The 24,512-nt window shown below is 44.4% G+C and overlaps 1 protein-coding gene across 1 annotated transcript in view; it reads right to left on the reverse strand.

Moving 5' to 3' along the window:
• Nucleotides 1-1,999: 1,999 nt before the first annotated feature.
• The window catches only part of Elp3 (elongator acetyltransferase complex subunit 3), an 81,407-nt gene continuing 58,894 nt past the window's right edge, over nt 2,000-24,512 (reverse strand). The window contains exon 15 of the mRNA XM_005337216.4: nt 2,000-3,199. Within this exon, the coding sequence (XP_005337273.1) occupies nt 3,123-3,199 (77 nt within the window). The 3' untranslated portion in view covers nt 2,000-3,122. The remainder of the gene's footprint in view (nt 3,200-24,512) is intronic.

Below are 24,512 nucleotides of genomic sequence, written 5' to 3' on the forward strand. Positions count from 1 at the left end.
AATTTAGGTTCCAGCAAAAAAAAAAAAAAAAAAAAAAAAAAAAAAATGGAGATTCTGTTTGGAGCAGATTTAAAACTCCCTCACTGAAGACACTGTGTCCAATATCACGCTTGTTAATGTCCCACGGGCCCTGCTGGAAAAGCAGAAAATGAGCCGAGTTTATCCTTCCAAGTACCGAGGGGGGAGGCACTGTTACCGTTTTCATCCCACAGATGAGGAAACTTGCAGTTGATCTGCCCAAGGCCTCACATCCAGGGAGAAACTGCTCATTAGACAGCAACAGCTTTCGTGTAACTCTGGGGTTTATGTGCTGCCTTCAGACAGGACCACGTCTGACCCTCTCACCTGCCCAGGGCAATGGCTATTTTTAATTAGGAAATTGGGGTCCGAAGCTCAAAAAGGGGAGGAACTCACCCAAAGCATCTCAGTTAGTGAGCCCAGGTCTCCAGCTCTGTCGATAAGCTCAGGGTTCTTTTTTATAAAACTCCCTGGCCTCCCACCCTCTGCTCCCCAAAGTGGGGAAAAAACCCAGGGGTGTTCTGTCACTAAGCTATGTCCGCAGTTCTTTTTTTTTTTTTTGAGAAGGGTTTCACTAAGTTGTTGAGGCTGGCCTCAAACTTGCCATCCTCCTGACTCAAACTCAAGTTGCTAGGATTACAGGTGCGTGGTTTGTGAGTTCCTTACGAACAAAATTTAATTTCTACTAGATGATAATCTTTAAATATATCCCCAAACACCTATGGCTATGAAAATTTGGAATTAGAAGGATGTTTACATAGAAAGGCTTCAGTTTTTAAGTTACATTTTTTTAGTACCCTTTTAGATCAATAGAGATGGAAAATGAGTCCATTTGTTCCTAAATCTGAGAAACAATTTATCAGGTCTTTTGTTTGGAAGTAAAATAGAATCTAATATTTCATTTTCTTTTTTTATTTTTTAGTTTTCAGCGGACACAACGTCTTTCTTTGTATGTGGTGCTGAGGATTGAACCCGGGCCGCAAGCATGCCAGGCGTTTCATTTTCTATCTAAACCTATCTGACTGTTTTTGATATGGCTTGATTTTTTTAAAACAAGTCTTCGGTGACTTAGCTCAAACTTGCACTGAAAGCACAACTTCCCGACTTGCTGTGGGTGGCTGCTGGGATGTCATCACTGCACATCAGAAACAAGCCGCAGCTTTGCTGCCTTGCCCAAGGATCAGGCCCATTGGATGACTGTCACGGGCTGCCTGAGGCTGAACAGCACAGGGCTCAGGAGAGCTAGACTGGCCAGGCAGCAGCAGCACAATGTGCCCCCCAGGAAATGCCCTGGCAGTCCCGGGAAGCTGGAGCTTCTCTGCTGCCGCTGTGCACAGCCACGAAGACTCCTGCCAAGGATGGTGGAGGCCACCTGGGAAGTGTCCTCTGAGCCCAGAGGGGAAAATCAGGGTTCACCAGGGCCCAGCGCCACCACAAAGGAGTGGGCTCTTCAGCAATTCGGTTTTAAGATCTTGTTCCAAGTTGCCATCTTTTAAAAAGAGCACGACACGGGCTGGGCTTGCCTTTGCCAATTTCAAAAAGGGCTTTCTGGTTCACTGTACATTTAGGTCCATTTGGGAAAACAGGGGATGAGAAGTGGAGGCCCAGAGATTCTTGTGTTCTTTGTGGCCCGCTGCAAGGGGCAGGCCTTGGCCCTGTCTGCTGGCCCAGCATGTTCCAGGCTCCTGAGATGTGTGTGTGACAGCGTGGGCTACGCTTTATTAGTTTAATAGTTTTATTTTTATAGGGGAAAAAACCCATCACTGAGAAGTAGCTAAATTCCCTCAACTACACTCACGGAAAGCCGCAGAGCCTCAGAAGACCTGCAGGAAAGCCACTGCCACTCGTCTCCGAGCAGCTTAATGAAATGGCAAACAGCACCCATGAGGAAATGAACAGTGTCACAGGCTGGAAACTGAAACCTATAAATTCATGACAAATGTCACTGCATTTAAAGGGAGAGGAAAAAGACCCCACAGGATTTCTTTGTATGTTAAAGACTTTATTTTCAGACCTTTTAGAGGAATCAATTCCATTAAACAAACCTTTGCAAGTGGCACAGGAGCCACGGGGTCTTGGGGAGCCAAGCTCTCAATTAGGAGCGGACCTGCTGAGTCGGGCCTCCTTCACAGATTACCTGGAAGTTTAGAGGCAGCTTTATAAGACAAACCTTTGAAAAAATCCAATCTTTCCCCCTTTTTTTGCTAAGGACCTATTTTCAGGCTTTTTTTTTTTTTTTTTTTTGCTTTCTCCACTAACACAAGCCAACATCCTTCTTAGAGAACTGACAGGTTTCTGAGATTGCAGGCAGGTCCTGATTTAGAGCCACACAGCCTCGGACCATGCAGGATGGACTGTCCATCAGGACAGACAACTGGACAGGCCAACACTTTCTGGAACCACACCTGGGCTGCCCCCACTGTCTGCAGCCGTCATGGGTGTGGGAAGAACAGACAATCACGACTGAGAAAAAGAGGCTCTGTGACGACAGGCTCAGGGTCGTTTGAGAGTGTGAACATCATCACAAGCCACAGTCTCATTTCAAAACTCGGCACAGTGACCAGAATGATTTCCATGAAAACAAAAGGTCATTTTCTTAACTTGTGGGCAAATGCATATGTAGCTAAAGGCCAGAGGTTTAAGTCTGACCGTTTTCATATGTCCAACCTGACTTCTGTCCCTGGAGTATATAAATAACTACTCCGGAGGCTGCTCTTCAAATGACAGTCACGAGTCTTATTTCACAAGTTATGCTGTTCAAATGAGTTGATATACTTTTGTTACTGTGTCTGAGCCAAACAGGTCACTTGCAGGCCTCATGCAGAATGCAGAAATTGGATAAATGATTTAAGCCTCAAAAACTGAAGTGACTTCTTGGGGACACACAGGAGATGACTGCTGCGGGGCTCGGTCAGCAGACATCTGGCCCCGGCTCTGAAAGCAGTTTCCAGTCTCTGCAGCCACAGGATGAGGGTGAAGCTCCTTGCCAGGGGACAGTGTAGGTCCATGGGCTTTGTTCAGCCTCTCTGCTGAATTTTCAAGAACTCCTGCTTCTCCGTCTTCTGCCAGGGAGCAGACGGCATCAAGGTGGACTGGTGCAGCCATTATTTGAGCATCTTTACCATATATGGGCCTTGTAATCTGTAGCCGATCTTTCTATAGTAATTCCTGGTGCCAACCCCTGCAGAAAAACCAAAGTAAACAGCGTGAAATCAGCACAACTTTAGTAACACTCGAAAGTCAGCAACTGTGTCCTCAACCTCCCCTCCCACTCCATTCACAGACCAAACTACTCCAGGCAGATCTCGGTTTTAACAAGCTTGGAACATTTTTATTACACTGAATTCAAGCTGTATGCAAACAGAGAAACTGCTGCCCACAGAGCAGCCAGCCTCCTCCCTGACTGCTAACACATGCTGGGGTCTGTGGCTGCACGTGCGCGCTGGCAACTCTGGGGGCAGGGCACTGCTTTAGGTGCTCTGGTAAATAAGGAGGGAGATGTGGTGTGTGAGGAAGCCTGAGGATGCCAGCTTCCCGGAAGTGAGGAGAGGTGGGAAAATGGGGTCTCCATGTAGGAGACCACAGAGGGGGCCTGCCACATAGGTGGCAATGGTGCCCTGCTCACCTAGGTTGGTGTCAGAACTGCAAAGAGGAGAGAGGCGGTCACAAGAGAGTGGGTTGCTGGGATGCGCTGGTGCACGGAAATGTGGCTTGTGGGGAGGAAGTGGGTTCCCACACCAAGTGATTCCTGATTCTCCGTGGACACCAGCTGGGCGTCCTACAAGTTGACTCAACTCCTGTGCTGACTGTGCTGAGCACAGAGCCCGTGGTTAAGAGCTCAGCTCCACAAGACTGCCCCCAGGCACAGACCTCCCTTGTGAATAGTGGGTCTAGCAGGTGAGTTCTGCGCAGTCTGGCTACAAATTGGGGTTTCCACAACCCCATCTGATGAGAGGCTTGGCTATAATAGCTCAGAGAATTTGGGAAGCATTTACTTGATGTTTACTGGTTAAAGGATGTGACAAAGGATACAGAAGAACAGGTGGATGAGGTGCACGGGGTGAGGTCTGAAAGGGTCCTGGAGCTTCTGTCTGTGAAGTCAGCAGGTGCCACCTTCCCGGCACATGGATGTGTTTGCCAAGGTAGAAAACCCTCTGGTCCCAGTCTTGGGGATTTTATGGAGGCTTTGTCTTGTAGGCAGGATCAATTATTAACTCAATTTCCAGCCTCTCTCCCCTCCCCCTTGCTGAAGGTTGCAAGCTTCTAAGCCCAGTTTGATCTTTCTGGTGACCACCCATCAAGGAGCCCACTAAGAGCTGCCCCATTAGAACAACGGAAATTCCAAGGGCTTTAGAAGTTGCGTCAGGAGGGGGACAGAGGCCAGTTACATGTTTCCTACTATGCCCGGGTATTTAAGGAACATTAACTGATTTAAGCCAACACCACCAGTCCCAGGAATTTGTTTTCCTTTAAAAGGGATCTGTATCTGATGCGTGTTTGAAAAATACTACCTTAAACAGTGCTTTTAAAACAAAAACGGGACTGCACCTGAGAAGCTGAACTTGCAGGGCAGAGCTGGCTTCCACGCGGGCACAGGGGCTTACGAGAAGGCGCTTGCTGACACGGACCCTGGTCCGAGACCCAGACCTGCCACTTTGGAGACGTGGTTACTCCCCTCCCTGGGCCTCCACCTCTTCCCTGATGAGCTGGTACCTGTGTCTCTGGTGCTCTAAGGAGGAAACTGAGAGGAACCAGCCCTAGTCCAGAGCCAGAGAGCGCTGGCTGCTTGCTGTTATCCCAGAGCGCTCTGGGCACCACCTCCCGCCCCTGCGCCTTCCCCACTGAACTCCAGCTGGAGTTTAGTCTCCAACCCCTCTGCGCGAGCCAGGCTTTCTCCAGCTTCCAGTCTCTGCTCACGCTCTCCTCAGCTCCCTGTGGACCACGTTCCTGACACTGCTGCCCACCCCCGCCCCAGCCCACTGTGCCGCTATGGCCAGTCTGTGGCTCTGGAGTACAGGTGCCCTCCCGTGCCGGGCTGCAGGGATCTGCTCGTCACTGTGCTCCCAGTGATCAGTGTTGTGCCCAGTAAACATTTACCCAACAGATCAAATGGAAGGCAGAGGGTTTCGCAGGAAACCAGTCCCCGGTCAGCTTTCTCAAGTCTATGGGAATCTTGAATCCAAACAGTCCGTATTCAGGAGTACGATTTCCCACCACATTTTGCTTTACACCCACTTCAAAATTTAAATTTCAGGAAAATTTGAAGAAAGGTAAAGAAAGTGGGCCTGAAGCCGACATGATGGAGGCAACAGAACGGCACCAGGGACAGCAGAGAACGGCCTTTCGGCCAAGATCACTCCGATTCACCTGCACAGTTCCACCTTCTGTGTCACCATCAGTGCTGCTTGCACGTGGCCGGGTGCAGACCAAGGGAGAGAACACAGACCGCAGTGGGCGTGGGACAACCCAAGCTCAGTGAATAATCGGGAAGACCCAGAGCCCCGGGACTGGCACACCGTGCGTCCTCCTTTGCAGTATCTCCCCGAGTTCTAGGCCCCAGGCACACCCTCCCCCCAGCAATCACACTCTCCAGCGAAAAGAGAAATGCTGTGTCCCAACAGAAGACATGCGCCGACAAGAAGTGACCCTCTTCCATGGGAAGTAGAGGGGTCACCTGGTAGATTCACTCATGGAACCTGAAGGAGTGACGGAAGAGGAGCTACTGCTCTATGCGATGAATATAGAACTAACTGTGGGTGAAAGAAACCAGACACCAAACACTCTGCTTGCTGGGCATGGTGGCACACACCTGTAATCCCAGCAGCTGGGGCGGCAGGAGGATCACAAGTTCAAAGCTAGCCTCCAGCAAAAGTGAGGTGTTAAGCAACTCAGTGAGACCCTGTGTCTAAATAAAATACAAAATAGGGCTGGGGTAGGTTCAGTGGTTGAGTGCCCCTAAATTCAATCCCTGTACAAAACAAACAAACAAACAAACAAAAAACAACAAGCCACTTTGCACAAAGTTCAGACCCAGACAAAACTGATTTTATAGTTACAGAAGTCTCTCCAGAGAGTGGTCACATTTAAAAGTTGACACAGGCTGGTTCAGGAGAGCCTTTCAAGGTGTTGACAACATGATATTGACCTGAGTAGTGGTGACATGCACACATGGTACGGATCAAGCGGTTGACTTCAAATTTCACACTCATTCCACGTGGGTTACACTTCAATCAAGAATTCCTCTGGAGGGGGCACGCCCTCTTAATAGGCATTTCAGTCAATGTGTTCAGAGAGCTCACTCTATCCAGAAAACTGGCAAAAAGAGGCAAGTAGGAGCTGATCGAGAGGTGGCACTCAAGATGCTGTCACCAGAATAGTCGTGTGTGGTACACAGTGCCCGAGTCATGCGTTGTGGTACTCCCATGTCTGGAATCCTACCAGCCAGAAACTGAAGCTGACTTTAGTTTCTTCTAAATCATGAGAATTGCAAGTTCTATGCTTGACTAAGTACAAAAAGGATCAACAGAGCTACCTGATGGACTTCCATTGGAAAGGGGTCCCTGTAACTGCAGCTTAGAGAACAGAGGAGAAGCTCCTGGTGGGAGGGATTTTACTTTGACTTTGTTGAATGCAGAACTGCTGGTGCCTGGGCAAAACCCAGCACATGGTAGGCACAACACGAGCAACCAAGGGCAGAAACAGGAAGGCCAGTTAGCAGGGGACCGCGATAATCCATGTGAGAGGGGACAGTGGCCCAGGCATTGTCACAGTGGTGAAAGGGAGCTGGAGTCAGAGAGATGTTTTAAAGACACAGGTAAAAGAACTTGTGGATGCATGTAGGGGTCTAAGAGGACTCTAAGGGGTTTAGCCCAAGTAAAGGAAGCTGCTGGAGACAGAGGAGTTGCCATCTGTTGAACTGGGAAGACTGGGAAGGAGAAGGGGAGGGAAACCAGGAGCTGGGTTTTAGTCATGGGACATGTGAAACGGCTGGGAGCCACCCAAGTGCAGATGCCAAGTACTGCGTGGCTCTGGGAATCCTGCTTAGCTCTCAGTAACAGACTAAGGGACCGATGGTCTCTTCTCCTGGACGCTCCCTTGGCAGTTCTGTAATTTCTGGTTGGGACAGCTGTCTTAACAGGGGATAAAGGGGATATGCAGAGGTGGCAGAGAGAACGTGGAAGCAGTTTGACTTTTTGACACTGCTGAACCCTGAATTAACCAATCCCAAAGCTGTTCCACCTGTAGGATTGTGATGAAATAATGTTTTTCCACTTGGTATAAGGCCTATTTTGTGGTGTTTTTTATTGTGATAAAATATACACAAAATTATCATTTTAACTACTTAAAAGTACAATCCAGTGGCATTACATACATTCACACTGCACAACCATGGCCACTCCCCAGTTCTGGAACTTTGTCATCCTCGAAAACTGAAACTGCATCCATGAAATAACCCCCCAGCCCTTGCCCATCACCATTCTACTCTCTGTCTCTATGAATGACTCCAGGGGCGTCAGGAGTGGAATGGAGCAGTGCTCTCCCTTTGGTGACTGGCTTATTTCACTCAGCGCAATGTCTTCAACATTCAATCATGTTGAGTTTAAACCAGGTTATTAGTTCATTTTTCATTATCATAATGAAATAGCAGAGGCAGGCTAACTTTATAAAAAAAGAGATTTATTTTGCTCACTGTTTTAGAGGTTCGAAAACAGTGAGTTTTCGGGTGAAGACCTTCTTGGCTGTGTCACACTATGGTGGATGTCAGTGCAGAGGCAGAAGCTTATGTCAGAATGGGCAATCCCATCACCAGACAAGGTGCTGGGGGGCGGTGGGGAGAACTGGATGGGGCCCAACTTGCTCTTTTTATAACAACTTTTTTCTCAAGATCTAACTTGGGGTCCCACTTCAGAACCACACTAATCCTTTCCAAAGGCAGAGCACACAATGACCCGAGTCCTCTCCTCTCACAGGTTCCATGTTCCCGCATCAACATCTTGGGGACCACACTTCCAACACAGGAGCCTTTGAGGGGCACATGTAAAACAGCCAAACCATAGCAGTGATTTTGAGAAGAATCTTTTCTTTGTAACTGACATAAACTTGAGGACAGGAAAGGGAGGCTAAGGAGGGGAGGGAAACCAGGAGCTGGGTTTTGGTCACGAGGCTAAGTCACCAATAAAATAGAAATCAGAGTCAAGGGTGAAAATTCTGACCACACTATTTTCCAGTTTAGAATTGCTAAAGGCCTGCCCCAAGAAAAAGCTCCAATTCCTTAGTCTGAAACACGAGGTCTTTCACGGACCGACTTTTCGGCTTTGGTGCCTGCCAAAATGGACCTTCACTACATTTTAGTCCACGGCTAGAAAACCAGGCACAACGTCACAAAGCTGCTATCTCGGTGTGGCTGCTGCTCGTTCAGCGCTGCCCCGACACACTCCACTTGTCCTCCGATCCCCACCGTGGACACTACCAGACAGCCCTAGACAACCCCCAGCCACTGTAAGCTCGGTTCTGTTGCCCAGTCACCTCGCCCTGCTCCACCTGCCTGTGCACCTCTCCTCACAGAAGGTCAGCTCTTCAGTCAATAGCTTCTATCGTCAGATTTACTGCAGCGTCTGGCACACAACCAAGACGCGGGAACTGTCTGCAGACCCATTACATGCTAGTTATTTTTATGCTGTGGACACACAGAGAAACGTGCTCCTGGAGGCCATATTAAAAAACGTCTCTACCTCAGGCGCTGGGTCGTCGTGGGAAGGACTCCATACCTAAGGCACAAAGGGTGGGGCTCCCTAACCTGACAAACTCCTACCTTGTTAGCCAAGAGGCTTAAAAGCGGTTTTCTGATTTAGCACTATTATCGCTATCTAATAAAAACCACCCCAGGGCTGGGGATGCAGCTCAGGGACAGAGCGCTTGCTGAGGATGTGTGAGGACCTGGTTCAATCCCCAGTGAAGCAAAAGAAAAAAACAAAACTGTACCCAAATCTTTCAGAACTATCTCTGGCTTTTAATATTTTTATTCTAATTTCACAGAACAGATGCTATTTTCTGTGGATTTTTTAAAAAGGCTTATTCTGGAGTCTCAAACATACAAGAGTAGAGGACAAGAGTATACTGGGGCCCCTGCCTGCACCCAGCCTCAGCCCTGGCCACTGCATCCTAAGTGGTGTCACAGAGCATATCTGAAGCTTCCTTTGGTCCTGATCAGCTCAGTTCCTGGAGATCTATTTAATTTGGCTCTTTTATCCGTCTTTTGTCAAATCAAGATGATATTTTCAGAATGAACATGTGCAGTTGGGCAGAGCGCCTTCCTTTCAGAACCATGCCACCCCTGTGCTGCCCACCACAGACAGCTGACCAGAGAGCCCTGGACAAGCCCAACCACCAAGAGGGCCCTGACTACAGCATGTGGTTCCAAGAACTGCTTTACTGGGGCACATCCAAACACTTCTCTGTAACATCCAGCTGAGCCTCAAGGCTCCCTGGACCTCTGCTTTTGCCTAGGAAATGTTACCAACCCAGGGAGAGGCACCCAGGCCTTGCCATGGGCCTTTCTCAAAGAAAAGTGCCTGCATCTGCTGAGCTGGTCTTTGTTTTCAGTAAACGCAGCGGCCTGAGATGAAAAGCCACCTTGGGGCTCTGAGAAGCTGATGTGTTCTGGGGAGGAAGCTTGACCTCTAGCCAGTCTGGGCCTTGACCTCTTCTCACCTAAACAATGAACCAAAAATAATCCCCACGTCTGTTTCTTTGTGCGGCTGGTGTGACACCAGCTTGGAAGGGAACATGCCATCACCTGGTGGGCGATGCCTCGCTCTGCTCCCATCTCCCCTCCGTGCTTTGGAGGCTCCTAGAAAGTCCTCCGTCACGGTAACTTTCCTTTTGTTAGTCAGCCAAGGAAAAGCAATTACCCTTCAGAGCTGACGTCAGCCAACCTCCTGGACTGACGTGTGCGGGCTGTCTCTGTCTCCCAGCCCTCAGCCTGGCTGCTGCCACCTCCCCTGAGAAGAGGAACAGGCAGAGGGTGGTGGCCGCGCTCCACCCGTCCACGGCCTGCGTGGGATGCTACCACATCCGTGGGCTGCGAATGAGCAGGAACCAACCGTGTGGTGGGCCTCGGGGAGCCCTGCTGCAGAGCCTTCAGTTGTCATCAGACATTAAGGGTGGGACGAGGGCGCAGTCCACACACTTGCTGTGGGAGAACAAGGAGACCTGGGGTCCTGGAGGACAGGCGGCCCACCCTGTGCTGGGGGCTTCTTCCTGTTCTTAGGCAGGAGATACGTTTTTATCTTCACCGCTTTACCAGCTATGACGATGACAAGACAAGTGGAGAAAGAATACCCTGGAAGGGTCCAGAGTGATACTCTGAGATTTGGCTGTAGTGACCAGCCTCTCAGGTCACCTCTCTGACATCTGCCTCTGCCCAGGACTCACACCTCTTTCAGGAGAAGAAAATAAATGCTTTCGTGTGAACAGACTTTCCTGTATATATTGCAAATTAAGCTGATAAAACAGCTCCAGCGGTGTCCCCCAACCGGGACTGAATGCAGACCCAGGGAAGGAGTTAATTAAAGGCAGAGGACACGGCTTTCGCTGGATGGGGTGAAGCACTGCTTAGTGGGGAGGTCCCTTCCCACCGCTGATCTGTGAGACTGGCTGCCAAGATCTGCTGGCCTCTCAGGAGCTGCAGCCTGAAGGAGCCCAAGGGGGACAGAATCTCTTTTCTGAATGAATGTCCTTGAGACTCAAGCCCCTCAAGGGGAAAGAACACCTCTGCTTTCCGATTCCCTCTCCCTACCAGCTCAGGACACAGGCTTTCCTGACTGTAGGAAAGGAAGAACAAAGGAAAGGGAAAGAGGCCTCTGCCAACAGCCTCAGGCCCCGCTGAGGCAGCAGGCTGTGGATTCCAGGCTGCTCAGAGCTTTTTAAGAGTGTGGGTGGGGGGTGAGGGGCGGAGGGTTCAGGAAGCTTACAAAGGTGAACCAAAGGCAGAAGGGAGTGAATCCAGTGTTTGCTCAAGTTCTGCTCTGATTCTGTTTTAGAAAGAAAATGTCAGGGAAGGGGGCGAGCAAACAACCAACAGGCGGGTAGAAGCCGGCTGCTCCTCTAAGTTACCACAGCTTTGACTACTAAGGGGACAAATTCAACACCGAAGCCTCAGAACACTGAAGGCGAACACTTCTCCTTTAAAAGAGAAAATAAATCAAGAGTAGGAAATGAACCTAAATGCTGCTAAGCTTGTGATTCTAACTCCATTTAAAAAAAAGGTAGGGGGCTGTAATCGTGGCTCAGTGGCAGAGCGCTCGCCTCACATGTGCGAGACCCTGGGTTTGATCCTCAGCACCACGTAAAAATAAATAAGCTAAATAAAAGTATTGTGTTGAACTACAACTAAAAAAAAAAAAAAAAGAAAGAAAAAAGAACATAATAGCTGAGTGACTATAAGGTATAAAGCTAGGAGGGAAAGAACCCTTCTGAGCACTTACGTGCACACCAGGCACAGCAGAGTAGAGTAGGCACTCTATACATACCACCTTATTTAAAACCTAGAGAGGCTGGGATCGCCGTCCAGCAGCAGTGAGAACTTCAGTGCGCACTGCCAGGAAGCGGAGGAACTGCAGTTCAGGACCAGCCTTTGTGGCCTGCCCATCGGACCTCCCCCATGCTGCTCTCCAAGTGGAGTCTGCCACGGGTAAAGCACTCTCCTGGTGCAGTACGCGAGGCACTTCAGCTTGCCTTGATCACCTTAACGTTCTGTGTTTGTGTCTGGTTTTTCAATGTCCTTTGACAAATCACTAGAGAAACAGACAGTGACCTTACTTTGATTTCAATATCAGAGATCAGTAAGAAACAGAAGAATAAATCCTAAGAAGGGTCAGATAACACACACAGGCAATAAGAAACCTTACCAACAGATGCGGCTTACACACGACGACTGCTGGGAAGGGGCGTCCTTTCCAGGAACGCCTGGATAAACTGAGGTAACCATTTTAAAAATCATAAGAACTACAATTTAGGTTTAGGGGGAATGTCTTTGTGACAAAGAAGGTGAAATGATAGAAACTAGATACTAGAGAAAGGGCAGAAACGCCGGAGGATTTAAGCTTATAGAAAAGATGACTTGGGCTTGACTGGGGAGACTTAATGGTTGGCGGGTTAACCAGCCCTCCAGCTGCTGACAATGTCAGTATGTGGGCAGAATTTACAATGTGTCCACTAAAAATCATCAAAGATTCAACATTTATTAATTATCAGGCTGAGAAGGAGAGAATGTGAGCTTCCAGCAGGGAGTGGAGTCTCTTCTGCCTCAGCAGCTCTGCCAATCCAGGAAGGGTGGGAGACCCATGCAGGTTGGATGGGGACAAGCGGCCTGGCCAGGAGTAATGTGGTCACCAGAGCAGAGAACCAACTGCAACACCATGCCCTGGGAGGCAGAGAGGCACTGAGGGGCAGAGTTGCTTTAGAGGCTCAAGAGGTAAAAGAACGGAGGTCTGAATTCTGAGCGGGGACAGACCAAGACCTTCCAGGTGTACTCTGAAGAGCTCCATCTGAAGCTGGCGTGGGACTGCTGTGGGGTCATCCCGATGACCTACAGAGACCAAAAGCCTTGGTCCTGGCCAAACAGCATGCTTAGGGGTGTAATAAAGAAAGAAGAGTCCCTCCCTAGGGGGGACTAACACAACTGGGTCCCAAAGTATCCCTGCAGCAAATTCTCATGTAAAATGCTCAGAAAATTGTAAAACAAGATGAGGTACTTTGAGATAAGACATGGCAAGAAACCACAGAGTGTGGACATCAGATAGAAACCATTGGACACAGACTGCAAAAAGGGCAGTGCTCGCCTTGTTCATAGGAGGCTGAATTTAAGTACGTTAAAAACAATGAGACCACCAAACAAGACGTGGCAGAGTTGGAAAAGACAGCCCAAACCAGGGAGTTTAAAGGTAAGTAGGACAGAGGCACTGGCAGATCAGACACAGCTGAACCAGCAAACGGAAGGTGAGTCTGGGCAGTCACGGCACAGCATGGAGAACACCACGGAGGGGAGGGGACAGGACACAGGGGACGGCACAGCTGGAGCCCCAGAAGCGTGGAGGAGAGGAGCCTGTGTGTTATGAACTAGAGGCTGAAAACTACCCAAAACTGCTTAAGAAAAAGAAGAAGAAGAAAAAAAAATCAACCCACTGATTAAAGAAGCCTAAAGGCTCAAGAAGGGAGGTCCACACCTAGGCCACAGGGGGCTTAACCAGCATGAACAAGGACAGTCTGAAATGAAAGTCATCGGAACATCCTGATGAGTGTCCTCAAAGACAGGGCTTCGTAACTGTGACCTGCATTATTAAAAGCCAGAAAACAGGACATAGATTCAAGGTGTGAAGTAAAAACAACTATAATTTCAGAATTCCCTACAGAAAACTTCTTTTAAGAATGAAGCAAAATAATGACATTTTTATTCAATCAAAACGGGAATAATTTGCTACCAGCAGAATATTACTAAATTAGTACTTGTGGACTTTAGGAAAACTGTCACAGCCACACTCACACAAGGGGAACTTGAGAGGCACCTAATGGCAGTCCTCAGGGGCAAATCAGAACTGCAAAGGAACGCCCCTAATACTCACCAGACTGCTCTAGCTGAAGCCATACAGCCCCGGTGAGAGAGAAACTTCGTGGCAGAACCTTCCAGCTGAACAATGTGCTCCCTAAACCCCAGCAATCCTATTTCTGGACACATATTCCACAGAAATGTATGTCTATATGTCCCAAATATATACCCAAGAATATTCATAAGCTTAAACTAGGAACTACCCAAATATCCAATAAGAGTAGGACAAATTGTGGGACACATGCATAACAGGATCCACCATTATCAGTGAAAATGAAGAACTAAGCATACAGAGGGACTCAGTCTTACAACGGCACTGAGAAAAAGTAGCAGAAATAAAAACTGCACTAAAATGATTCTACGTATCTAAAATTAAAAATTTTAACTATGTATCTAAGGGATACATGATTAAGTAGTGAAAATAAAGGCAAAAGAAAATACCAAAGAAGTTAGAGGAGACTGGAGGAAAGGAATGCTAAAGGGGGGAGAATCATGATTGGAAGGGCCACAGGGTGCTGCTGGGATGCAGTCTGCAGTCTGACTTGCGCACTCCAGAGCTAATGAGCTCTGCTCCATTGGCACAGAGGTAGGGCCTTTGGGAAGTGACTGGCCAAGTGCGCAGTCCTGTGAGTGGGATTAGCACCCCTACTGCCCTTTGTGAGGACTCACAGAAGAAGCCATCCCTGAGGAAAGGCCCTCACCAGATGCCCAGCCTGCCGGTGCCTTGATCTCGGACTTTCCAGCCTGCGGCACTGTTAAGAAGTAAGTATCTACTGCTTATCAATTACTGGGCGTAAGGTCATCATTACAGTGGCCTGGTGGCCTAAACACAGGCGTGGCCAAACAATTCACTGTTTAATGTTTACAGACTTTCCTGTCTTATGTAGTTTATAGGAAAAAAATGAAAAAAAAAAAGGGCAAAATTAAGTAATTTCAGATATGTGAGTCCCTGTTTAAATGGGAAATAAATCAATCTTTCATACCTATAGAAAAACAAACAAGAGAGATTTGGGTTGTGATTCCAAATGGACACAGAAGGAACATAGAATTGTAAATGTAATTTAACACAGGAAGAAATAACAAAGAAAGTTTGATCAAGTATTTACTGGAAACTGAGAAGTTTTACCTCCTGGAATTCCTCAAGAAAAGAAAAACTTGGGCCTCACAATTCAGACATTTTTGTGCTGACACAGGAAAGGGAGTGAGACAGCCGGAGGTATGCTCCTGTTCTTGACAATTTCTTTGCTAGGACACCGGACCGCCCCTTATCACTAGTCAGGTGTTAGTGGGCCAAATTCAAATTCAGCCCACATTATACTCCCACTGCCTAACTTGAAAGAGAGAGAAAAATGTGCTAAATCTATCCTTTGAAACGTAAATCTAATTTTTTATTAGACACAAAAGATTTAAATGATGATTCATGATTGTTTTATAAAAAAATTTAGTGGAATAAAAACAAATTATAGAAACTATTTTAATTACTTTTGGTTCAATTAATCAGCTATTTATTGAGTGATATATGCCTAGCAGCATTAAGACAAGGAAATATATTCATTAGTTTCATTTATTTGCTATTGAATCGAGAGTTTATTACATCTCATTGATCTCCTGGAAGGACGGCAATATTTTATTGTTCAACAACGCACACTGATATAAAAGTTGGGGAAAGGTTTTGTTCTGAATGTTTAAAAATGAACCAATTAACTCAGAGACCCTAAATCTTTTTTCCTGTTCTGTTAAAAAAAAAAAAAACACAAACTTACAAGGATGATAAAGGTTACCCACAGGCAATCTTGGCTCTTCAAAGCTACTAGTTATGCAAGTCACCAACAGATCATTCTCTACCACCTTGGATATGTACAGCGCATCTCAAAGAAGTCTGCTACCCAGCAACCTAAAGATTCCCCTGTGCATTTTGAAAGGGCTATATCAAGACAACAGCAGAGTAAAAATGAACACAGCAATGAAAAGGCAGATAACTATAGGGGATCTAACAGAAGCCATGGCAGTGACTTGCAGGCGGGTGATGCGGTGGGTCATCTGACAGCGCTCCTCTTATCAGGGAGTCTAAGGTGGAGGTCCACTGTCGTCTGTCTCACAAGAGGAGTGGCCCTGTTGTCACCAGTGCAGGATGTGTGCTGTGGCACAGATCATTCTCAGTACTGTGCTCATGGCCCAAATACCTACGGTGTCTCCGAGAAGTTAAAATCTGTGCTATCTTACAGCCTGGTAGGAAGAGAGATCTTTCTACTGATCATCCCTTTAAATACAGACTTTAAGAGGAAAAATGGGGCAGGTAGCAGTGGCACTCTCCTATAATCCCAATGACTTGGGAGACTGAGGTAGGAGGATCAAGTTTGAGACCAGTGTTGGGAATTCAATGAGATCCTTTCTTAAAATAAAAAACAAAAAGGGCTGGGCAAATAGCTCAGTGGCAAAGGGCCCCTGGTTCAACCCTCAGGAACCACACCCTAAAAAAGAGGAAAAAATGGCAAAGTAGGAGTTTTCTGAGGTGAGTTCCTCCACTGAAACAACCAGTCAGTAGAGAAACAACTATTCTGGAATGCTGGAGCCCGTTGAAACACGTGTAACTACTAGAGGTGTGTTTGGAGAAGAGAGAGGCTGCTGAAGTGGGGTCAGAGAGCAGAGTGCACAACCACCTACCATCCCACTCCTTGGCCCCATCACAGCCGCAGGGATTGTGGCCTGTGCTCCTTGGGCAGCTGCGGGACAAAGGTGGGCAGAAATCCCCCAGGCTGTGCATTTTGTTCAGTTTGGAGGGACCAGTGAAAAAGTTTTTGTTTTGACCCCTCTGGATGCACTGGCTTCCCTGGTAAGGTCTACTGGAAGATCTGAATAGACATATACCCTTATTGTTGGATACAGATATTTAAGGCTGATCACAGAGATAAGAAAAGACATTTCAGTGACCATGCATACAAAGAATATAGGCACTGCAAAAATAGTTTGGAAAAGGCACTAGACAAATGGATGAATGCAAAAAAATCTGATTTCCAGAATTAGCATATTATATACTAAAATGTCCAGTTCTCAACAATAAATTATAAAGCATACAAAGAACTTGACTCATTCACAAGAGAAAAGAATTTTGACTATTCCTCGGACTTTGAAATTACCAAACACATTAAGTCAACTATATTAATGCTCCAGGAGCTAAAGGAAACCATGGACAAAGAACTAAATGATAATAGGGAAACACTGTATGAACAGAGAGAATGTCAATAAAGGGATTATAACAAGAAACCAAACAGAAATTCTAGAGTAGAGAGTTAAAATAGCTAAAAAGAAAAAATTCACTAGAGGGCTTTTGACGGCAGTTATGAGTAGCCAGAAGGCAGAATCATTACACCTAAGGATAATGCAATTGAACTGATCTACTCTGAGAAGCAGAAAGCAAAAAGAATTTAGAAAAATGTGAGCAGAACCCCAGGGACCAGTGGGTCACCATCAAGGATACCAACATATGCATCACTGGAGTATCGGGGAAGATGAGGCATAAGATGTAGGAAAAAAACAATAAAGAAATGATTGAAAACATAAAAGACATAAATCTATATGTTCAAGAAGCTTAGCAAATCCCAAGCAGGATAAACTCAGAGATTATAAATCTATGTTAATGGACACGTAGGTATATAATCAGTGACAATAACAAAGGGAGAGGGACAGAGATGTACTGGAGCAGAGTGCTTGCCTACTATGCAGAGCATGCCACCATCAACAGCAGAACACACATCTTTCACAAGTGCACAGAGGGCGTTCGTTCTCCAGGACAGATCATATGTCAGTCCATAAAAAGAGTTTCAACAAATTTAAAAAGACTGAAACCAGACAAAGTACCTTTTCCAAGCACAATGGAATGAAACTAGAAATCAACAGATGGAAAGGTGAAAAACTCATACCCATGTGAAAATTAAATACCCTCTTAAATAGCCAAAGAAGACATCATGAGGAAAACATTTTGAACAAATGAAGAGAAAAACACATTCCAAAACTTAAGAAATGAAGCAAAAGCAGTGCTCAGGGAAAAATTTATAGCTATAAATGCTTATGTTGAAAGAAAAAAAGTTTCAAATCAGTAACCTACCCTATACCTTAAGGAACTAAAAAATAATAAACTAAACCAAAGCTAGCAGAAGGAAGACATTAATACAGGTTAGTTATAAACACAGAGTAGAAAAACAACAGAGAAAGTAAAAAAAAATAAAAAGTTCCTTCTTAATGAAACTGGCAAGCCCTTATCTTAGGTTGGCCTCCCAAAACCAAAAAAGAAACTTATTGCTAAAATAGAAATCAAAGAGAGGGCTGTACTATTTGACTTTACAGAAATAAAAAGAATCCTAAGAGACTATTACGAACTCTGTAAACTTAACACACTGGATTACCTAGTGTTCTGAACAAATTCCCAGAAACCAACTATAAAAACTGACTCTAGAAGAAACAGAAAGTCTAAATAGACTATAACAAGTAGAGGCTAAATAAGCAATCAAAACTTTTCCAACCAAAAAAGGGGCCATGATCAAATGGCTTTACTGGTAAATTCTATTAAATAATCACAAAAGAATATCAATTCTTCCAAAGAGGAAGGATACTTTTTCTTTGGTATTAGAGTAGAGAAGACAAGTCAAAAAGAATCAAGGTGTTTTTCCTAAGCCACCCCAGCTGAGACCCTCAACATCATGGGACACAGAGGAACCATCTCTTTCATGCCTTGCTGAATTTCTCTATAAGAGTTATTAAGTGTGCAAGCACACACACACAAATAGGTTGCTATTTGAAGGCTCTAAATTTTGGGGTGGTACATTATATACCAATACATAACTAAAATAACCAGTAATTGGTATAATACACAATAAAAAGCAATGGACTACACAGGGTACAGATGTGGGGCTTCTTGGGCTGTCATACTGAATATTTCTTTTTCTTTTTTTTTTAATATTTATTTTTCAGTTTTCGGCGGTTACAACATCTTTGTTTGTATGTGGTGCTGAGGATCGAACCCGGGCCGCATGCATGCCAGGCGAGCGCGCTACGGCTTGAGCCACATCCCCAGCCCCATACTGAATATTTCTAAGGGATGGACAATCTAGATAACCAGCTACTCAGAGAAGCTCAGGTGGGATGCATAAGGAAATTATCCAATGGCCACAATCTCAAATCCTAAATCCAACAGTTTAAGCCAGAATGCCCGAGTTAAAAATTCCCTTGTATGACCTGTTGATATTGAAATCTCTAAACTTAAAGACTCTTATAAAGTCACCATTTTGAAGGCTGCTATGGAAGTAGCACCAATATTTTAAGCATGATTTAATATTACCTGCTCACCTAAAGGGGAAGAATCTGTCAAATTCCTGCTTCTACAGGATCTAATATGAAATGCCTTTATGAAACTAAATGGGTTAAGACAATGTCAAGTGTTTAGAGAATAGGACATACTATTCCTAGGAGAGTTATGCAGCAGTGAGGAGCATGGCAGCAAGCCACTAAAACAAACTTCCTGATGGACAGGTATGCAGGAAAGGCCACCTTTGAAGAGGGACTTCCTTACCCAGAGAAGTCTGTGAAGTGTCCAACTTCATAAAAGTGGCAATCATTTATCTTTAAGCTCCCAGACTTTGCAGGAATGTTATCAGAGACCACGTGATGTGCCCTGTTTCTCCTAGGCTAAAGCTCAAAACCATCACTCCAATATTCATAAGCAGAGAGGAACAAGAATAGGGGAGAGAAGTCTAGGAGAGCAAGGCTAGCCTTTGAGACTTTCAGGTACATATTTCTGAAACAGAAGAAGGCTAGACTGCATGGATTGGGAATCAGCAACAGCACTTGCCAAAGGCTGTTCTTCAGGTTCTGACAGGCCACTACAAATTGATATCACTAGCTTTTGCCAAGGAAGTGTCATGAAAAATTCAGATGCCTACAAGATCAAGTAGCAAAAACTCACTGGTGGCCTATTCAGGAATACTCAAAACGTGTGCTAATTAATAGCATCATGTGATGCCAAGTGAGGAATGGTTTAATGCATTTGACATGCAAAGTACTACAAACTGGTACCTGATTCACCTATAAATGAATAAGTGTCAACCAGGGAATAAGGATTCATGAGAGGAGACATGCAACAATGTCTCCATGTGGAGCCACAATACAGACATCAATTAGCAAATATCTAGCTAACTCGTTATCTAGCAAAGTCGCATTCTCCACTATCAATGCCAGTCTGATTAATAATGATGCTGAAATTAATACAGATCTTGTAGTATCATCTTTATGTTGTATCTATTGTTTTTAAAAAGAAAGATACTAATAATGATTTTAAAAAGTCTTATTGGAACATGTGTTGAGAAAGAAATATGTATGATCATTTTGAGAAGACCAAAATGAAAGGAAGGAATGAACATAATCCAGAAAATGTACATTTAATTAGGGGCCATTTAGGGGATAATTTATAAAAAGACAAATTATTTAAAGAGCTGAAGGAGAGAGAACAAAAGAGGAAACAATCTTTCCCTGTCCTTTCTGATAAGTCCCACATTAACACAAGACGCCTGTGGCACATACTGGTTTGCATTTGGCAGGTTTCCTGTGTCCATTAGCAAAGAGCTACGCCATAATGAAGAAAAGCTTTTCTAGGCACTTTGGTAAGGATTATGAGTCCATTATCAGACAGACCTAGCTACAAATGTACCCTTCCTTTCAACTAGACTATAATGCAAAGAATAAAACAACCTTCACCTGAAACTGAGGGAGAAGTGTAGTGGCCTGGAATACAAGAGAAGTCTCTGGGGTCCAGCAAGTAAGTCTAAGACACTTGTAGTGTAAGGCAACAAAACAACTGCTATGTTCTGTTCACAATAATTTTATTAATCAGTGGCTATGGGGAACAAGACCATTAATCCAGGAGGAAGCCATACTGGATTATATAAGGCATGAGCACATTGATTTTTTGACTACTGGGAATTGTAGGCACAGCTTTAGGGTCATATGACTGTGTGTCATGATTAAGAATGATCTCATCTCCATAGTGACTTGTTTAATCACCCTATATTTAAATTCTTCCCCCCTCCCTTGTTCTTGGGCTTTTTAATAGATTTAAACAAAATGGCTATCAGCTTCTGACTTCAGTGATTTCTGTCACTAACCATTCAGACGTTTCCCTCCTTTCTCACCATTACTGTGTGATCTATCAACCTTGTACAATTCTTGGCCAATGGCCATATTAATTTTCTACTTGAAAGAACACAAATAGAATCCTGCTTATGACGAAGGCATGGGGAGCTTGGGGAATAGCTGTTCATCTTACTGCATAGCAATTAGCTTGGCAAATGAAACAGTGACATGACTCTGATACCTAGCCAAAATTGCCAGAACAAAAAACTCATTCTGTAGGGGGCGTTAAACGGCTTTTTGAATAGTGGCTATTGACAGTTACATTTGCTCTTTTAGAAATGGTATGGGGAGTATGACATAAGAGATCTCCAGTTTCCATGGTGATTATTAGTGATGGCATTTTAAATGTTGTGGCTAGCTTCTACAGGATAATTCTTGCACCTCACACTATACATGAGGGAAGAAAAAAACTGCCTCATCTTGACAGGTCTGAAGGAAAGAATGAGATCATCCAAGCAGATAAACAACATGGTTTTTAAGTAAATACGAACTGTTAATCTTAAATAGATGTGTGTTGAATGAAGACACATGGGTAAATGGGCAGGAGATATTAAAGCATTGGACCGAATTGGGAAGAATTGCTTAGACACTCAGCAGTAATTTATGGTTATTTCCTGCTTATACATTATTCTACAAATTGGTTGTTCTTATGACACTGATTTACCCATTTCTACAAATAGGAAGAGATTATCTTCTTAGTCTGAAGCAAATTAATCCCATGTGGAGAAGTCATCTGGAGTCTAAGGAGGGAGAAACTGGTCTTCCTCTGAAGGTGAAGACCCAGCCAGCCAGAGCCCTGGGCGCTCCTGAGAGGCAGCAGGGCACCTCACACCTTCGTGCCTCTGCTTGCCCCTTAACACCTGCAGCAATGGTGATGTCATTTTTGTTTTATTTAACAATATTCACATTTAAAAATTATGGTCAACTTTAAAACACAGTTTATTAAGACAATTATATGTAGAATGAATATACCTAAAAAACTCCTCTAAAGAAGTACTTCATTTGACTTTGATAAATGCAGAAGTTTTCTTTTCTCATACAGATTAAAGCTAGTACTATTAGGTTGTTTTTTTTTTAAAGATGATCAGCTATAAAACATTCAGTGTATACCTATAAATAAATAAAATATACTGAGTTACATTTATTATACAGTATAAATAAAATATCCTGAGGTAATACAGATAAAAAGCAATTTTGTTTCTTAACAGGGAAAGCAAGAATATAGTCATTCTGACTAGAGATTCAAATGAGATCTACTGTGCAGTTAATATTGTTTAGAGTTAGAACCAAAGGTCATAAATCTAAACTAAGAAAATCTTCTGGCAAGATGAAGGGAAATTAAAATGAATCTGAACACAATTTTAAAAAATTGTACATAGTGCAGTACTTTTACAGACAGGGTAACCAAAATGATAAATGATTCTGTCTCTTCTTTACTCAAGTTATCAGTTATGCCAAGAGAGAACATCTAGGTCACCACTGTGTATAACTTACAGGAAAGCTGGCAGACCAGAACAAGGATGATTTGCAAATTAAGGCCAAGGTCAGAGAAAAATGTAGGCCAAATAGGTCACAAAGTGTCACCAGCTGTGACCAACATTAATATATGTCCATGAGTTGCAGACAGGATTAACTACCCATGGGAGACCTCAGCATCATCATTGTCATCATCAAATGCCCGACCTACAATGGGACTGAGATTCATTACTGATGAAATTCAGGGTCCTCTAACATGTCTCAGAAAAATAATCTACTTAAACCATAATCAGGAAAACTTAAGTGGTCATGTTGAGGAGTAAAGAAGTGAAGATTCTAAGGGACAGAATTCTAGATAGGTAGAAATGTACAAGATATCCTAATTCATTTGCTTTTAATAAGAAAATAAAGGCCCATGGAGATCTAGTAAAATTATCCTAGGTCACAAGGAGGGCCACTGGCAAAGCAGGAATGGAATCCTGCCCCCCTGCTCCTCCCAACCCCCATCACTGTCTCTTTTTGTATGCTAGCTATAATCTAATGGGGCACTATGAATATAATGTAGCCCAAAACACCAGTACTATCATAAAGAGGTTTTCATTATAAGGACTGACATACAGAGATTAATTGCTTGACTTTTTACACAAATTAAAACATACACACTCACTTCTCATAATTATTCTTAAATCAGAAGAACCAAAATCAAAATAAAGAAACATGTAAAGAAAAAGAACACTGTACATAATAAACACTCCTTCAGGTTCTCAATAGACATCTCAGGTGTCTGAGGAGAAACCTGAACAGAACAGTAATATATTGCTAAACTTGAGAAATTAAACTCAACATCCACAAAGCAGAAATTCTAGGTGTTTTCACTAGAAGGATAACCAGAGCTTGAGTCAAACAGAAGAGTCAAGGCAGATGTGGTTCTCTACAGGGATCAATGGTGGGGCTCCCAGGCCAGAGTGACACCTGCTTTGTCCTTTTTTGGGAAGAACTAGAGTTCCAAGTGGGCATTCCAGGGCTCTTCACCTAGAATCTCACCAGCCAAAAGAAACCCCCTGAGCTGCACGCAGCAGAGCTGCTGTGTTAGCTGACATGGGGAGGCTCTTCCTTGTTACCTCGGAGGCCTCTTGTTATTTTACAAAGTCTCCATGAGGGTGATTTAAAACTGAGCTATCATTTAGATTTGGATAAAAAGCTGGAAAGAGGACAGATGCTGAATTCTACTCGGAAAGATACCCTGCTTGGAAAACCAGAAAACGATCTGAGGCTCTTATGACCCACTGGATGTGACCTCAGGCAAGTCAGGGGCCTGAAACATTTCAAAGAGAGACAGATGTCATGAAGACAGATAAAATAATGTCCAGCAGTGATGGAACATGAACACTCTTCAGCTTTAAAACTGATTAGGTTCCCACAGACACCAGAAAATCATGCAACTGCGTATCAGTCGCTCCCTATCAGTAGTGCAGTGCTGCCAGGGTCACAGAGTCACCCCCACCGTGATGACTGGGGAAGGACATGTGGAAGCGAACACTAAAATCTTGCTACTCAAATGTATTCTGAAGACAATGATAAGAAGTATCACTCAGGAGTGCTCAGAAGCGTAGGTCCTCACAGATTTAAGGATTCTGGATCTGCATTTCAATAAGCTTTCCAGGTGATTGTTAAGCACAGTCAAGTCCCAGAATTCTTTAATGAAAACACTGATGGTGCTCTAGCAAAAAGACTCATGGAAATTTCAGGTGTTATCAACCCTACAGAGATGCACATGCAGAATGGGTTCAGTCAGTGTGGCCCTATCCTGGTATTATCCACAGGTAAAATGGCTGAGAGGTAAGCACTTTTTACTACAGGTATCAGTATCAGGTGAGCCTCAATTAGACATCTTCTTTGTGTAATTAAGGTAACAGAGAAACATATATATAGCTAGAAATGGCAAGAAATGCTCTATTAACCTGGATAATACCAAAAGTCACAGCCAGACTAAAGGACCAAGTGAACCTGTATGATTACATTTTCATAATTATAATCATTAAGACCTGGGAAAGAGTATTGATTTAATGATTGGCAAAAACATTGATTTTTTTTTTTAAACCTCATTTCAAATTTCATTTTCAGAAAGACTGTTTTCTCCAAAAGTGTGGTAGCTTTTGGAATGTGGTAGTCTGATGGGAAAACAAAATACCACTGAGGAAAAATAACCTATATTGATCCTGGCTTTCAC

This window comes from Ictidomys tridecemlineatus, chromosome 14, assembly GCF_052094955.1.
Source record: "Ictidomys tridecemlineatus isolate mIctTri1 chromosome 14, mIctTri1.hap1, whole genome shotgun sequence".
In the NCBI taxonomy this organism is placed as follows: domain Eukaryota; kingdom Metazoa; phylum Chordata; class Mammalia; order Rodentia; family Sciuridae; genus Ictidomys; species Ictidomys tridecemlineatus.